This window comes from Corythoichthys intestinalis, chromosome 22 (assembly GCF_030265065.1).
Source record: "Corythoichthys intestinalis isolate RoL2023-P3 chromosome 22, ASM3026506v1, whole genome shotgun sequence".
NCBI lineage: Eukaryota > Metazoa > Chordata > Actinopteri > Syngnathiformes > Syngnathidae > Corythoichthys > Corythoichthys intestinalis.
In genome coordinates this window covers 27,407,933-27,425,875 of record NC_080416.1, presented here as the reverse complement: position 1 = coordinate 27,425,875, position 17,943 = coordinate 27,407,933, and the positions used below count along the sequence as shown (strand labels likewise).

The 17,943-nt window shown below is 39.3% G+C and overlaps 1 protein-coding gene across 1 annotated transcript in view; it reads left to right on the top strand.

The window, feature by feature from the left end:
• Positions 1–17,943, top strand: part of LOC130910297 (ETS domain-containing transcription factor ERF-like) — a 79,574-nt gene that overhangs the window by 34,010 nt on the left and 27,621 nt on the right. Inside the window, exon 2 of the mRNA XM_057827464.1 lies at positions 15,734–15,968. Coding sequence (XP_057683447.1) covers positions 15,734–15,968 — 235 coding nt within the window. The remainder of the gene's footprint in view (positions 1–15,733; positions 15,969–17,943) is intronic.

Here is a 17,943-nt window from a genome sequence, read left to right as displayed (position 1 = left end):
CTCCTCTGCACTACACATCATTGGGAACTTACAAAATCTGTAAGTTTGCAAGTTTTAACGGAGGGTCTGACTCTGATATCATTTCGGTGTGTTTATTCTGTTACTTTGTTGTCATTTATGTGAAACAAAGCAATGCGTTTTTGTGCTTAGCTAAATTAGCCACTTCATTTGATTTGCTCATAACGGAGCTGGTCTTCATGTGGCTTCTCCATCGTGGTGTTCGTCAGCTTTTTTTTCCAGTCGGCGATGAGGGCATCGAAACCTGAAATCAAAATCTAAAAATTCTAATGGTTCCAGGAGAACCAGAGTGTTAGTCCCGAATCCAATCGATGCTCGATGCCCAACCCTAATCCTGGGGCTAACTGACAGAAGCGAGGCAGTTAATTTGTGGTAATATTTCAACCATCACCAACCACTTACTACTCCACTACTTTCATAGAGCCAAGTTGGTTGAAGTGTCTTGTCCAAGTACAATGACAATTTACACAAGTGGAAGCCAGTTTTCGAACCCAGAGCCCTTCGATCTAAGGACAACCCTTGAAACTACCTGTGGCACTGTTGTCGATAGTCGCACCTGAACTGCAGATAGAGACAAAATGTTGTTATTTTGCAGTCAGGATGAGGTTGTAGCAGTGGGTTCTGTCCGCTCTTGATGTTAGTCACGAGTGAGGCTCCTTATTGTGAACCATCTCCTGCTTTCATCTCCGCAGGCTTGTCTCTCCCTTTTGTCCATTGGCCCTTCGCTAATCTTTCCAGTCCATTTCCTTCCCGACGCTCCTGCTGGTTTTCCGACTCTTCTCTGGCCCTTAGCCACCGAATGTCCATGCTTGAAAGGGTAATTATAAGCTCAAGAGTCAGACTCTGAACCTTGTGATCCATGTGGGCACAGGTGCTTTTCTCAGACTGAGAGCAGATGACCCGCCGAGTTGGTGTGATTAGCACTTTTGCTCAGATGTTTTTGCTCATTATAATTTAATGGCGAACTTGAAATTGCTTTGTTTTGTCTTTTTATAGAGGTGCACTTGCCCCACCTGACAAATGACTCATTTCTTTGATGGCCTTAACATGTTCTGAAACTTGTCCATTTTAGAAAACTTCCATAGACTCTAACTCACTCATCATGCCACCTTGGAAAGTTGAAATGAAATCGTCCTCGACACCTGTTGACACCAACGTGACGCACAAAAGAATCTCAAGATTCCTTGTGGCTATGTAACTTAACATTTTGTCATTCAAACATCAAAGCCTATTTCACTAACGACTGTGTTATTTGGTGTACATGGCTTTTATAATGGGTGCTTGAAGATGTCTCCAGGGTCCCATGCCTGAAATTGAACTGGGAGTCAGTCATGTTGGATTGACGCAGCCACTTCGGGTGAATTCCATGATACAGTACTGCCAAGTTTGTTTGCGTTTCAAAAATTTTCCATGAAGAGCAAATTCGTCCTCAATAATACTATGCACGGAAAATTCAGCAAAACGGATGGCATTGTTGAGGGAATGTTTCTCGTTAAATATGTTTTATCTCAAAGTCAAGTCACGTTAATACATGTTTATAGACTAACTACGTTTCTAAGGTTTTTCATTGTTTCCATTTTGTTGGAAACTCATTCTTGGTTACTTGAACAAAAAAAGCCATTTATATAGTGTATGCTTTAAATTGAGTTGATAACTCCCCTATGGGACTTGACTTTCCGCACATACCGACACTTTTCAAGTCAGGGGGATTCCCCTTTTCTCCCCATCCACTTCTCCGTGGCTATCCACTTCCTGCCTTTTTGCAAACAGGCTGATAGCATCCAGATAACCTCCCGCCCTGGATGGCAGCCAGCCGTCGCCGTTTATTGCGGCTCGCTCGCCTCTCCGCATCGCCGCCGTGCCCCTGAGTCACAGACGACCTTTGCGAGGGCTAAATATAGACTGCAAAGAATAGGAGGAAGGGAGGGGTGAATGCACAGAGTAGGCAGCGCGCAACAGAAACTTGTTGCTGACGGCCTTATGTTATTTATTTATTTTTTTTTTAAATGAAAAGCTCAATCAGTAACTCTGTTGTATAATGGTGGCATCAAAAATATTTTGCTCCTAAACTAGTGTGTGCGTTTACTCCGTGCTTGCCAGCAAATAGAGCATTCTTCGTCACAGATGGACATCGTGATGTTGTGCTTCTGTTGCAGTAATACACCCAGTGTCTTTCAAAAAGATGGACTGGTTACCATTTATTTAATCATTGACATACAACACAATGCATACAGACTTTCACAATGTGAATGCAGATCAGTTTAAACCTTGGAATTGGGAGGCAGATGTGCGAACCTTTGGCCTGAACCTCAGAGGTTTTTGAGGGACAAATTGAACTCACCACGTTTATTAGAAGACTAACTTGGTTAAGATTACAACTAGGTGTGCACCTTTCACAATTATCTGTCCGATGATCAATATTTGAAAAGCCTGATGATTTTTTATTTATTGAAAAAAACTGTTGAATGCATCTTTAATAATCTAATCCATTGGTTCTTAACTGGGGTCAGGTGAAGGTTAAGGTAGAGCCCTATTTTGTACGCTGACTAAATGTAGGCAAAGTGGTGTTTTAGACCAGGTTCTGGACTTGTTAGTCCTCAATTAACATTTATCCCATTTCTTTCAACTGCTAGCCCTCTATCTAACAGGAGGAGAAATCAGTTTGCTCAGTGGAAGGTTGACTCGCACTTGTTATGACGAAGTATAACAGACAACGTGAACTGCGCAGATAATTAAAAAAAAACACGCGTCATTTTACGTAATGAGAATGTAGACATGAAAACAAAAAAAGTATTTGTGTGAAATGATATGAGTTTCATTTCATTTACCAATGTGAAAATCTACAGCAAAAGGCAAAATTATTTGTGGTAAATTTGAAATTGAAGAAATTTGAACAGGAATTCACTTAGATGTAGGCATGTGCCGGTATGAGATTCTGACGGTATGATAACCTTAAGCAGATATATCAGGGTTTCACGGTATCACAGTATTGCAATTACAGAGATTTCTGGGTTACAAAAAAAACTTTTTTCAATTGAACAAGATTTTTTATTTTTCAAAACAACATATTAGCAAATTGGAATATAAGTATAATGTTAAGTTCAATAATTAAAAAAAAAAATCTAAATAAAATTAAATTGGCATGCTAATTAGCCACATTATCTGCCCCGTTAACAAGTTTACATTACAGTATGTTTTACCACTGCTAGACACACTACACACGCCGGACTTAACTCTCGTAGCTAGTGGGAAACGTTCATAACAGTGTTTACCAGTGTTGTTTTTGGCAGCCATTTTAATTTTAGTCTTTTGGACGAAAATACTTATTAGTCTTAGTCATATTTCAGTCATTTCAGAATGTGTTAGTTTTAGTCTAGTTTTAGTCGACGAATATTCAAACAAGTTTTAGTCTAGTGTTAGTCTAGTTTTAGTTGACGAAAACTGAAAAATTTTTAGAATAGTATTGGTTGACGGACACACAAAGTTTTAGTATAAAATAAATAAATAGATAAATAAAGGTTTCGAACAATTACAAATGAACATTGACAGTCAAGTAAGAACTTATTTTCCACAACACTAGCTTTATTTGGTGAAATTTACACAATGAATGCAGTAAAATAATATTCCTGCTGTGCAGGGAGGTACAAATCATATGTAGCTTATAATTTATAAAGAACTTAAGGAAACATACCTACAAAACATGTTTGGAAATTAAAATAGGCCAAGCCCTGAAAACTGTAAAACATCACAAAACTAATAACCAACTCCTCGCCCACTCAGAACAAGTCCAAATTGAATTGCACTATGTAACCCTTCTCCCCATGCGAGAAAAAAAAACAGCCTGCACGAAACATGCAGGGTCGTTACTCAAAGTGCAAAACAATACAATACACAGACCAGTAATGGGCTTCTTGAATTAAAAAAATGAATATATATTGGACTCGAATATAGTCAAAACCGTTATTCCTAATACAAGCACAGCTCATGTGCTAATGCTAAATTGAAAAGTTTGCTAAAACTTTTTTTTTTTTTTTTTTTTTTTTTCCACCACTCTTCAACATAACTGACATAACAACAGAAATCTTATCACAAATATTTGTCTATAACAGTATAGTTCTGGCTGGTTTAATAATTTTACGTGTAGATTTTGCCACATTGTTTATCGCACATCAAACACTTAACTCAATTTAGCACATATAGGAAACTCAACAGGAAACTTTCCTCTCCTTGGCTCAATACGCACTGGACTCGTCTCCAACACCTTCTAGCTTAAAATAAAATGTGAATGACTAATTTCAAATTATCAGAGAGTGTTATTTTTCTTAGACAACTTACTTGGAAGCTTCTGGAAGTTTTTTTTTTACCGCCTAACGTTGCCGCTCCCTCTATGTATTTCCTCCACCAAGTGTGTGGCCACAGCCACTATACTTGTCTCCCACAGAGACAGTGCATTGCATGTATTCCAGTTAAAATGCGACCATGAATCCTCGCGCTCGCAGCCGCCATTGTTGTTTGTTGTTATTAGAGGCTTTCACACGGGGGGTGCGCAAATCACGTGAATGATAGCTTGAAAGCAGGCTGACAGCACCAAAAAACCTACGTTGACAACTATCAAATGTCACAAATTGTGAACATATATCTGGTAAGATGGCACATTTTCATGTCGTTGTCGTCTCGTCAGACGTAAATTGGCAATCTTTTCGTCTCGTTACAGTCATCCAAGACGCGTTTTCGGCGCGTCATCAAGACGTCATCGCCATGAAAAAAAATGTTAACAAAATGTTTTCGTTGTCTTCATCGTTGACGAAACAACACTGGTGTTTACTAAGCTTTATTTTTGTATGAATGGGACATGATATTGGAGATATTGCCTTCTCGGGTAGCCACCCCTCGCAAACATGTTTTTCATGTCGGTTAGCCCACGAAGCCACAGCTGTCCTTAACTTTCCTTTACCTGAAGTATTCCCAAACCAGCAACTTCTTTTTCTTCGATAGGGGAAAAAGTTGGAGTTTCATGTCCTCCAGCAAACGTTCAGCAGAGCTGACTCACTAAGAGTAAGCAACAACTTAAGCGGGAGCGGTGAGCCCTGTATTTTTGGGACATAAAAAATGGCTAATACCGTAGTGACGGTACGACGGAAAATTGACATTTGCATACCACGGTAAACTTTGAAAACGGTAACCGGCACATCCCTACTTCGATGTTGGCTGGCTAGGTTTTGAATTCGTTAAAAAAAAAAAAAAAAAAAAGGCTTCATTATGAAATTCGGAAGGGTTCTGTGAATGCACCTGTGAAACTCGTGGGGTTCAGTACCTTTAGCAATGTTTAGAACAACTGTTCTAATCAGTCTTGTTTTATTGTAAAACATTGATCATTACCTTTTAAACAAGACTGTTGTCTTTTAACTGTGTATGCAGTTCTGTCAGAAAATAATCGAAACGTTAAAAACCTTTCTCTAGAAACTAGTAAATTATCATTTCTTTTACCAAAAATCTAAATGTTGCAGTATATTGCTGTACAAAAAGAGAACTGCTAAATTATATCAAGTTTCTGTCTTTCTTTTTACACATCTTAAAACCTTTTACAGTTGGAACAGTTTGAATGAGCCAAACGTGAGCTTTCACTAAACATGTTATCTGATCAAATAAACTCTCAAGGAATAACAATTACCAAACGGTGACTATATGGTACGCCATTATAAATTTCACTTCTTCCCATCCCACATTAATGTACTTACGTAAAGATTGTGTTGGGTTCACGAAATTACGAAAAGGCTAGCTAAACGCAAACGCTAGCAGGCTAATGTCGCTAACTAACGCGATCGGTAAACAAGTTTGGTTACTGGCCAATCAATTGGTGCACCTTTGACGATAAGCGTTGTGAATATTCTCAGTTACACAACTTGTTAAGAGTCAATGACATGATACTTTAGTTGAGCCATATGTTGTTGTTTTTAAACAATTTAAAACGGTTATCAGGCATCTATATACTGCTGGGCCTAGAGGATGACTTTTATCAGTACATAGAGTATGTGACGTTTTTCTGAAACAGAAATTGTTTAACTTTCATGTACGAGTATTATTTTTCTACACGCTGTCTTTAAATTCGATCTGCTTCCATGATGCTTTGTTTTATCTTCATATACTCTATCTAACACCAAAGCATGAATGAGCGTCACATGTTTATACATACACTGCCGCAACCGTTTTGAATCCTAAGCAAGTCTTTCAACATTTTTGCCGGACTCCCCAGCATCATCTTTCTGTCCAGATGTGCATATCACCTGGCTCGCCGCCCTAAACTTCTTTAACTCTGACAACTTTTTTTCTGTAATTGAATCTCATCTTGTCGTGAGTCAGCCGCTTATTTTTAGCACTTAAAAGCTTGCGTTGCCAGGCGACTGCATCTCTGGCGCGAGGGCGGGCCGCCGTGAAAGGGAAAAGGGAGATGGCGGCGAGGGAGGGAGGGAGGGAGGCGCGATCGGCGGACGACAAAAGCCTACACGCCATGAGTCAGCGGGGGCGTGTGCACGTACGCGTGCCCGGCTGTGGGTGTGATGGCTATTCCTGTGTTCTTTGTGCACGTGCTCTACACACCCACGCACGAACCCACTTACCTTGCCCACTAACCTGCCGTACGTGTGTGCGCACCTACTGCGGCGCTTACGTGGGAAGAGCATGCGTAGCGCACGTGCGCCTGAGTGCTTCGACCCCATTGACAGACGTGTTTTCTAAGAAACTCATTGTCTCGAGGCTGAATCACACTCGTCCCTATTCTCTGAATCAGTTGGATGGATGGATGAATCCATGGATAAAAGAAAAAGATGTATGGAATAGGGGTGTGACAAAACATCAAAATGGTGATATACCATGATAGTTTGTATCCCGGAAGGTTTTCAACATGCTCCTGCCAAGAATCGATATTATAGTTTTAAAAAGATAAACTGTTAAAAAAAAAAAATAGATAAATAAAAAGGGAACCAACAATTTGCTACCAAAATCTTCCACTAGAATAGTTGATTATTTTAGTACAACCCCTAGCAAAAAGTATGGAATCACCAGTCTCATACGAGCACTCACTCACCTTGTCCAATGCAGATTTTTGACTCTTGACACCTTGTCCAAATCAGATTTTTGACTCCTGACAAGGTGATGATGCTGGAACTTTTGTTTGGTGCTGTTCCAGTGAGATTTACAAAGATGACTGCTTGAACAAAACGTCCAAATTCCTTCAGTCCTTGATAATATGGGGCTGCATGTCAGGCAAAGGCACTGGGGAGATGGCTGTGGTCTGAATCTCAATAAATGCACAGTTTACATTGAAATTTTAGACAGCTTTCTTATCTCTTCAATTGAAAATGTTTGTCATTTTCCAATATGACAATGCATCATGCCACAGAGCTAAAACTATTAAAGCATTCCTTGGAGAAAGACTCATCCATTTATTATCATGGCCTGCAAACAGCCCAGATCTCATTCCTATTGAAAACCTGTGGTGGAAATTGAAAAAAAAATGTTCCACAGCAAGGCTTCGACCTGCAAGGATGATCTTACAAATGGAATCAAAGAGAGTTGGCACCAAATTGATGAAGGATACTCATCAAGTCCATGCCTCAGAGACTGCAAACTGTCATTAAAGCCAGAGCTGTTGCTACTAAATACTAAAGATGTTTTGCGATTGTTATTTCTTTGTCTGTCTCTCATGAGTCCATATTTTTTTTCCTCAGAATGGAGGGATTCCATTATATATTTCCCTGCACTTGCTCTATAAAAGTAACATTTACTGACTACCAAAATGTTTTTTATTGATTTATTTTAGTGTTTCTGAATACTAAAGAGTTGCACTTTTGAACTAATTCATTTTTTAAAGCTTTTTATCCGAGTTTGTTCTACTTGATAAAATTCCTGAGTGAGTGCTCGTCAGAGACTGGTGATTCCATACTCTTTGCTAGGGGTTGTAGTCGACTTGTTAGTTTGAATAATCGAGTAATTGGATTAGGAAATGTAAATGGTAAATGGAGTTATACTAGTATAACGCCTTTCCACCTTCAAGACCCTCAAAGCACTTCACACTAAACGCCCATCCACCTACTGGTCAGTGGTGACACAGCAGCTGGAGCAACGTCGGGTTCAGTATCTTGCTCAAGGATACTTCAACGAGTTCATTAGGGTGTAGAATCGAACCCACAGCCTCCGGGTTGCGGAACGAGTAATCTACACCTGAGCCACCCCACCCCATTGTAAAAGGCTTGCTAAGATTGCACTTTCAAAAGAGCATTAACCCTTTAACACCGAACGTGTCGGCAGCGACGCGTTTACCCATGTCGTCTTTGAAGCTTCGTCACGCTGTAATTACGTCACCCACGTGCCGCTGGTTGGTCTCCTTTGAAAGTGCGGAAGTTGATGTCCACACCAGTTTTTATTTGAAGTCAATCAACCAAGGAAAAACGGGAGATAATGTCATTTGAATTTTATATTTTTATTGCACTCATAAATATGCATTAAAACGCTGCATGGACCATGTATCTATCTCCATATTTACATAATTTCTTGTCCTTTTTCAAAATCGAAAGCAGCACAAGAGACTACACATCCCGAGAGCCGTTGTGATGTCACGAAGCACGAACCGAATGTGATCATTTTTAATAAATTTCCGAGCGAGGTGCCAACTAATGAAAGCGAGGCATTGGAAGCAAGCAACGCCCGGTTGGTTTGAGCGAGCGCCTTTGAAACGTGCAGAAACCACATTTAGCGCAAGATAATGCATTATTTCATTAACTCAAGGAAGATGAGCTGTTTTTGTCGTTGTTTTCTTTGGATGAGTCGCCGTCTCAGCGAGTAGAAGTGACAGCAGCCCGCAAACGGCGAAAGAGTAGGCTGTGTGACATTGTGTGGGACGCAGCTCCGTGACCTGTTCAAGCAAAAGCTTTATTGAGTGCGCAAAAAAAAAAAAAAAACTTTATTGGTTCGCATGCCTGAAAAATTGCAATTGAACTGGACTACTTGTCAGTATTTTTTAAAGTACTTTTTTTCCAATGTTATATATATTTTTTCTTCGCTATAATCTTTTCAATTTTATGTAGATGTGTGTTCGAGAAGCTTGATTGCATGTATGTATATACTTTTGATAAGGTGATGGGTACAACACCCAACTTAAAAAAAAAAAAAAAAACACCTAACTTCAAAAAAGAGATATCCTCCAAACCTTTTGTGTGTTAGATGATATATACTGTATAATCTTTTTTCTCACTATTTTGCACTGTATATAACCTGTTTTGACCATAGTATGTGTAAAGGCCAAAAACGCCTATGACCATACCTGCTGTTTGTGTTGAATTGTCAAACATAAAACTATTCAATCTTATTTTTTCTATTGGATGTTTATCCTAGCAAGTTGAATAGATATTATCAAGCTTCAAAACGGTTAGTCGAGCATGTTTGGTTGTCAATGGGACATCAACATTACAAATTTTGAAAAAAGATTTTTGGATTTTTTTTCTTTTTGGGTCCAAAATGTGGATTATAATTGGTCAGTGAAGAAAACAGCAGTTTGGACATGAAGTTCAAGGTCTCCTGAAAAAAGGGACCCAACTTGGCCATTGTAAACATTTTTTCTTTGAAATATAAAGGCAACATCAAATGCATGAAAATTCGGCCAAAATAGGCTTAGGTGTTAAAGGGTTAAATGGCACTACAAAAAAATTCCAGAACAATAAATTAAAATTCCTGAGTTTAGCCTCAAACGGTATGAAAAAAAGATAAATGAGGATCTAAGTACAACAAGAGAACAACTGGCTAATTTAGCATAGCAAAAGCTTAAATGTTATGAAATGCTAACGTTATTTGGCAATGCTCTTCACAAATCAAACACACATTCCCACAAAAAATGGCTAAATATACATAAAACTAAATTACTAATACATGAAAAAACATTCTAGCTCAAATAAAAAAATTACCTTATGTGTGTCTTAACAGGGAGCAGCTGGATTCAGCCATGTTAAATGAATTATGCTTCAATTCACTGTTGCCACTAGAGGGCAGTGTATCCACCTAAATCAATAAAACTAAATGCAATACTTTCAAAACAAACCATTACAACGCCACTCTAATTAAACGAATATTCGAAGCAGCTCAATTAGATTTGCAGCCTTTTTCTAATCAAATTACTCCAGTTAACCGTTAATCGTTGCAGCACTACACTAGACTAGTGTCTCTGTTCACTCAATAGCTGTCATTGACGGCGCTAGCTGCCCAACCCATTTACTAGACTGGGAGGTGCGAATTCGAAACCAGAGCATTCACAGCCAATCTTTCCGATTTTCGGGGTATTCACAGGTCACTTTCACATTAGACCAAAAGGACCAGGGTCCGGTTGGAGAGCTACCTTGCAGCAACACTTGCAAATGACTTGTTGAAAAGGTTCAGTATTCACACTGCACGAACCGAACTTTCCGAGTCGCATCATGTAGATGAAAGGCACACTCAGTGATTGGAAAAATTTAGAAGAGGAAATACCTCCATCCTGGGAGGGGAGGGAGCGTGGACTGTCCCAGCAGATGCACGTAATGTAGCATAAGCACACCTTGGTTCGCTTGCATTCACAAGCGAAGCAGGGTGCGCTTAAAGCGGACTAGCGGAGCAGAGTTCTTTTGTTTTGTCCGAACTAGAGTTCGAATGTCCATTCACATTTACAAAATGAAGCGGACTGTCTGAGAAAAAGAACTCTAGTCCGTTTAAAATTGACCAAACTGTGCTAGACTGAAGTGTGTGGTTGCTATTGACCGCCATAGACGTCCAATTGAACGTCAACTAGTAATAAACTCAAGGAATCATGAGAGTACAAATGAGAGAACTGTGTGTACGGTGTGTACACAAGCTATTTAAAGCCCCCAAAGGTTGACAGAATGATCAAAATGTTTGAAGTACACAGGACCCTAAGGGCTGAAAAATATTGGAAAAAACTGACATTGCGACTTTTGGGGCTGTGCGATATCAAAACTAGAAAATATTTCACCAGATGACTTGAATCGCTGTGTTTGAGAAGACTTTGGTTGACTCACCATGACCACATTGTATTCATACACCACCACTTAATCCAGGCTAAAAGGGTTCATCTGTGAATGAAGATTGCTGTATATAAAAGAGATCCAGGAGGCCATATCTCTGCACTAAATAGATGATTTATTTATCCCTCTATTTCACACTTCAACAGCAGCAAAAATATTAAACATATTTTAAACAAAAACTAAAAGAGCAGGTGGTCCACACAGCCTAAGACGATATGTCGTGCAGGCCTAGTGGACCACTGCGATTTGTGAAACACAGAAAAAAGATCACTCTAGTCAACAAAATAGTTGATGTCAACAGTCGTTCTAATGTAATTTTGGGGTGCTGAATCCAAGTTTCTTTATGCAGTCTCTATTTTTTTGTACATCAAGATTTATTTTTGGGTTCAATTATTCCTACCAGGCCATTTTTTAAAACCTGTTCGCCAAGTTGTTACAAGGGCAGAGCAATGCAAATTTGTTGTTGTTTCATTGTTAGTCTGCAGAGTGGCATCTGTGACACAGGCCTTTCTATTCAGTGTTGTGGTGCCATGTTGATAAGAAGATTCCTGTCACTGCTTGCTCAGGCTTTAAATGAGCTGCTACGTAAATCACTGCAGTGAAGGTAGAATGTGCCGAGTCAGCATACGACTCGCACACGTTCAGACGTAAAGCCATACACACATCCATATGCAAGAGGTGCACACGCACCACTTTTTTTAAAACTTAGATGTACTGACAAGCACATACCTATATAATATATAAATTATATAAATACATTTATATATATATATATATATATTTTTTTTTTCCCATAAAAGTGTTAGAATACAAATTTTTCAACATGACATAAATTTCATTTAGACTTAATTGAACATTCACCCATGTACATAAATGATTAATTTTACAATCGATTAATTGGACAATTATTTAAATGATTAAGTGGATAAATGTCACTTTTTTTCAGTTACATTCACAATTTTAAGTGTTTTAGGTACGTAACAATGAAGACAAAATGGATCACTATTTCCTTCAAAAGTATTTTATTACAGCTTCCTGACTTAACTGTAGTTGTATAGCTTTATGTACATAAAACTTGTTAAGGTTTTGAATAAAAGTTCTGAGTATAAAACATCAAAAGAATTTCTCCTTACATAAATCAGATGAAAGTCGTGTTTATTCAAATGAATAAAATTGCCGCTGAATGACTTTTTTTTCTTGTGGGCAAAAAGCACTGATATAAATTGTGTCAATGATTCATTTATTTTCTTTAAACTAACCAAAATCAAACAAGGAGATGGCAGACTGTAATGAATAGAGGTGTGCGAAATTTCCGATTCTTAGATTATTCGTGATTCGGCCGTGGAAGAGTCGAGAACGATTCACAAACATCTAAATTCCGATTATTGAAATATGCCAAGTAAAGCGGAACTCAAACACAGCGCGGTCTTCGGGACGCAATGAGGAACGGACAGAGAGTAAACATCATGCTTGTCATCACCCAGGTGATGGCAATGCTTACGCGGCTTCGGCTCAACTTATGCCGCTAGATAAAAAAACAATAATATCCGAATGCTGCCTGCAGCCGCTACAAACTACGCCCACATAATGCTACGGTAGATATCACACGTATAAAGAACTAGATGCGAAATGACAGACTCTGCGGCGTTAGCAGCACGTGTATAGAAAACTAGATGTGAAATGACAGACTCGCCAGCGTTAGTAAACAGCCGCCATCTTAAAGCACTAGACTTCCCTGGAAGGCTGTTGTGGCGAACCTTCCAAACGAACCTAATTAACTTTTTATCTAAAATACTTCTAAATTGGCAAAATCTTGACTTGAATCTATCTTTAAATGATGAAACAGTTTTAAAACTTTCACATTTCGAAAGTAAACAGAAGAGAAATTATGGAATAACGGGAGCAATTTTAATAACTTTAACGGTTGATTCACAACGTTAATTGAATGTAGTGTAAAGCTGCTGATACAGAATGCGGACTTGAGTACTTTATATACTGTTTTGAACTGTTAACTTGATACTGAAATAGTTGTTTATTTACACCTGAGAGGATTTTTGTACAATATCTGTAACTAACGTACGAAACATTAAAAGCAGCTAATAGCTGGGGGGGGGGGCATCAATAATCGATTTATAGTGGAATCGTAGCCTCTGAATCGTAATAGAATCGTTAGGTGCCCAAAGATTTCCACCTCTAGTAATCAATGTTTTCTTTATCAAACTGTTGTTCATAAATACAGTCAAATTTCAAAGCACACTCTCTTGTATGTCAATTTACAGTTTGAATGGGAGTTTGTGTTGAATAGTGACTCTAAGCCAGGGGTGTCAAACTGGTCCTCAAAGGGCCGCAGTGGATGCTGGATTTCACTCCAACCAAATGATATGATTACCTTTTCACCAATACGGTGTCTTACAAGTGTAATCAGCTGATTGTAGTCTGGTGCTGCTTGTTTTAGCAGAAACCTCATTGGTTGAAATGTCTGTGCAGGATCTGTTGGAACAAAGACCAGGACCCACTTGCGGCCCTTTGTGGAATCTGTTTGATACCCATGCTTTAAGTTGTTATATGAATGAGTTTGAGTGTATGGTTTCCCTTAAAAAAAAAAATTAAAAAAAAAAAAAAAGAAATGAAACAACTTTACTATCTAACAATAACTGAAGTGCTTATATGCTTCTCTAAAACACAATACAAACAAACACTTAAGAGGCTGATTAACGTAATCGCTAACTAGCTTAGCACTCCGTGCTAAGTAGTAACATCTCATCAACAATACAAACAGTCCAATTAGCTTCAGTTACTCACCTTTGACAGAGGCACATTGGATCTAACAACACAAAAGACAATTGAACTCTCGCCACTTCATTATGCAGTATAGTGGTCCCTCATTTTCGCGCTTAATGGGGACCAGAACCCGCCGCAATTAGTGAAAAATCGCGTAGTACCCCCCGTAATAAGTGAAAAACCGCGTAGTACCCCCCGTATTTATTCAGATTCAGAATTGGAAAGAGATGCATATAAGACATGTTTTTTCCATTTTTTCCCCCCCTAAAGTATCATTTAAAAAACAAACATTTGTGTACATATATATTTTAATAAATGGTTTTTAAGCACTTCAGATGTCATTATTATAAAGGCACAAACACAACGAAATAAGATGAAACATTTTAAACATAGGGTGAATCTATCTGTGGACACAACAAAATATTAAAATAACTATTTTAATATTATTTAATTATTATTTAATTAAATGAAAATATTATTTATATGTTACTAAAAAGAATTGGAACATTGTACTTTAAAAGTGTTGAAATTACATAAAAAGCACAAATTACTTGTATTTTTAGTTTTGAACAGTTTTGTTTGGCTCTCACAGTATTACATTTAAAAAATGGTGGTGTTCATGGCTCTCTCAGCCAAAAAGTTTCCCGACCCCTGGACTAGGGGCACGAAGTAGCGAGGGATCAATGTATTATTGATTCAGGAACCCAACCTGAGTTAGCAGTAAATTCTCTCTCTTGCTCTCGTCACTGGCAGACTCATATTACACACAAAGAAGGGCCCAAACGGGACTGCTCATAGCTGCCAGCAAAAATCGATTATCAAATTCGTTGGCAACTAATTTATTAATCGATTTAAACAATTATTTGTTGCAGCCTTCCTAAACACTCAAAGAAAAAAAAATGTGTGGGGCCCAAAAAGGGCCTGCGCTTTACTGCTTCTTATGGGCATTTCCCGACATGTTCATAAATGACAAGTGGGCCACAAAAGCAGTTTTATGTCTACATGGAAAAAGTCATAATTATTTTAATGGCCATCTGGGCTCCATATTAAGATACCTTTTGACTGTGGGAGGCCGTTTTGTCTGCCAGGTGTGTCTTCCCTTTTTCTTCTATAATCTGCGTTTCATGTTCTATTCCACTTTTATAGCTTTGGCCCGGAGCATTTAGAAGTCCAATAAAGCGCACCAGACGTGTGCGTTTACCTTCATGAAATGTCTGATTAGTGTTTGTGCACACTTTGGCCCTCGGTGTATTGTGGCTAATGTTGCCTTATAGATATGACACAGTTTGTGGATTGTGGGAAACTGATTGCAACCTTGGCGCTTGCCGTTGGCCTTTTCTTATACACACACGCGCTGAGAAAGAGCAGTATTGTTATATTGTGCCCATATGTTTCCCAACCTCAGCGCTAAGCCTGGGTGCCAAGCACATCTGGTCTTAATGAGGTGTGTGTGTGTGACACTAAGGCCGTATGTTGAGTCTTTTACTGCCACCCACCACCGTCCACAGTGCCCCCTGCTTATATTTTGTCTGCACCTATGCCGACGTCAGCCCGTTTGAACGCCGGCCATTTGACGGCGATAGCGGCGCTCGTGACGCGACCGCGGCCTGCGGGAAGCCGCCCCGTGGTGGCGGCGAGCCCGACTTTTTCCCGGCAATCCAGCCGAAGCCGGCGCGGTGCGTTCCAGCTATTGTGGTGCTGAGAAAGCAGCTGCGAGAATTAAGGTTCTGGAGTCAGGACTCGCGGAATCGTTCGCTGACTCACCCTCATAAAAAATTGAAATAAAAGCCAACGGATTTACGATTTAGCACAAGTTCGGAACTCTGTTGCACATCTCATCTCCGTTCTTGTCCGTCTTCCAACGGCAGGGTTCGCCTTCCCCGAGTGGGCCTACAAGCCCGAGTCCAGCCCGGGATCGCGGCAGATCCAGCTGTGGCACTTCATCCTGGAACTGCTGCGCAAGGAGGAGTACCACGACGTCATCGCCTGGCAGGGCGACTACGGAGAGTTTGTCATCAAGGACCCGGACGAGGTGGCTCGACTATGGGGCGCTCGCAAGTGCAAACCGCAGATGAACTACGACAAACTCAGCCGTGCCCTCAGGTTAGATAACAATATATGAACTTATAGGTTATTTTTTTATTCCTTTAATGGCGTACCGCTAGCAACACGTCACTTCCGCTCATTAATATTCATGACATTAGCTACTGTTGCTAAGTAAGGACAAGCCACGGTTTGTCCCTAATAGGAAATGAATGGAAGTCGTGTACGAAGGAGATGTTTACAGAGCCAAACCTACCAATTCTCTCCGAAAATGATGTGCCTGGTGCCAAATTGACTGGCAAAGATGTGGAAGATCATAAAAATGTTCAGTTAAAGAGATGGCTTTAGTGTCGAAGGCTGAAAAAGACGAAAAAAAAGAGTCGACCTAAGCATAGCTTTAGCTATTTTATCGACGCGACTGACAATGACATTCTCCTGTTTCACCAAGCTATCCTTTACCATCAGCCCTGTCTTTCTTATATATCCTCTGGTTGTTCTACGTCTCTTACCGTTCTTGGGGGTAATTTAGTTAGCTTTGTGTAGCGATCGCAAATGCCACTCAGTGACAGCCAACGAACACTTTTAATTTTTTCAGTGATAACACATCTTAATCCTATAATTTATTTACACTTCCGCCTTACTAAAGTTGTTTATATATATATATATATATATATATGTATATATATATATATATATATATATATATATAAATAACAGAAACGGTAACAGTGGCAGTCAGATACCATTGTAATTCTTTTCAGGTCATTCATTGTCAGACAGATGCAGTACGGCACAACGTTACGATAAAAAAAATCAGTTAAAAATATAAAAATGGCTTACCTCTTGGTCCTCTGAAAGACCATGCCAACCCAACATAATGTTTACTGCATATGAAACGTGAATGGATTCACCGAGCTGGTGTTAAAGTCCGCGCAAGTTGATTCGGTCTTCACATTTTTTCCTCCCGAGTTTTTGGTTTCCGGAAACGTATGAAGAAAACATCCTTCATGTGTCGTAATGTCTAGAGTCGTTTCTACAAGTTCCAAAAAAGCAATGCGTGATCGGCATGTTCGTTTTTGAAAGATTACTGGCGAAAAGTAGCACGAATTGCGTTGTGTCTATGCGAGGGCGGGTCTATAATGTCCCACTTCGGCTTTACTTCCGCTTTACGATGCGACGTCATAGTCTAAAAATAGCCTACGTGCGGTAGGTACGCCATTTACAAATTATACCATGAATAAGGATTCTTTTTTCAGATGTATTCCTCACTGTACCAAGGTTATTAACGTGAATGAAAACAAAGAAAATGATGCAAACAGGAGTTGAAAAAAATGTTAAATAAAAATTAATAATAAAAAGAAAAAGTGATAACTGAAAATGTATTCCAATTGAAGACATTAAAGAGCATACGACACCAGAAAAAAAGTCTTAAATGGCATTATTATGTGAATTAGAATCATATTTTGAGACGATTCGACTATATACAACAATTTAGCAAAGCGCAGATGACGAGAAATTAGTCTTTTAATCTGCCGGTTAGCCACGCCTACAATTATAGGGCTTTAGCGTCCCCAACAGGTGGATGACGTCAGCGGTAGACTAGGCTCATCGGTTTTACTATTCAGCCCATTGAGGGGGAATTGTTCAGAACGAGGAAAACGAGACGAAGAGAGCTGCAAAATGTCATTGTTTCAGTCTCTCTACTCCCAATATTTTTACAGGATATTCTTTTTATCCAAGTATTTTCCCCAATAGCTATATAAATGGCTTGAGAAGGACCAGTCAGCCCGTCGAGGGGGAACTATTCACAATGAGGAAAACGCGACGAAAAGAGCGGCAAAATGTCATTGTTTCTGTCTCTTTACTTCAATATTTTTACAGGATATTCTTTTTATCCAAGTATTTTTCCCCAATAGCTATATAAATGGCTTGAGAAGGACCAGTCAGCCCGTCGAGGGGCAACTATTCACAATGAGGAAAACGCGACGAAGAGAGCGGCAAAATGTCATTGTTTCTGTCTCTTTACTTCAATATT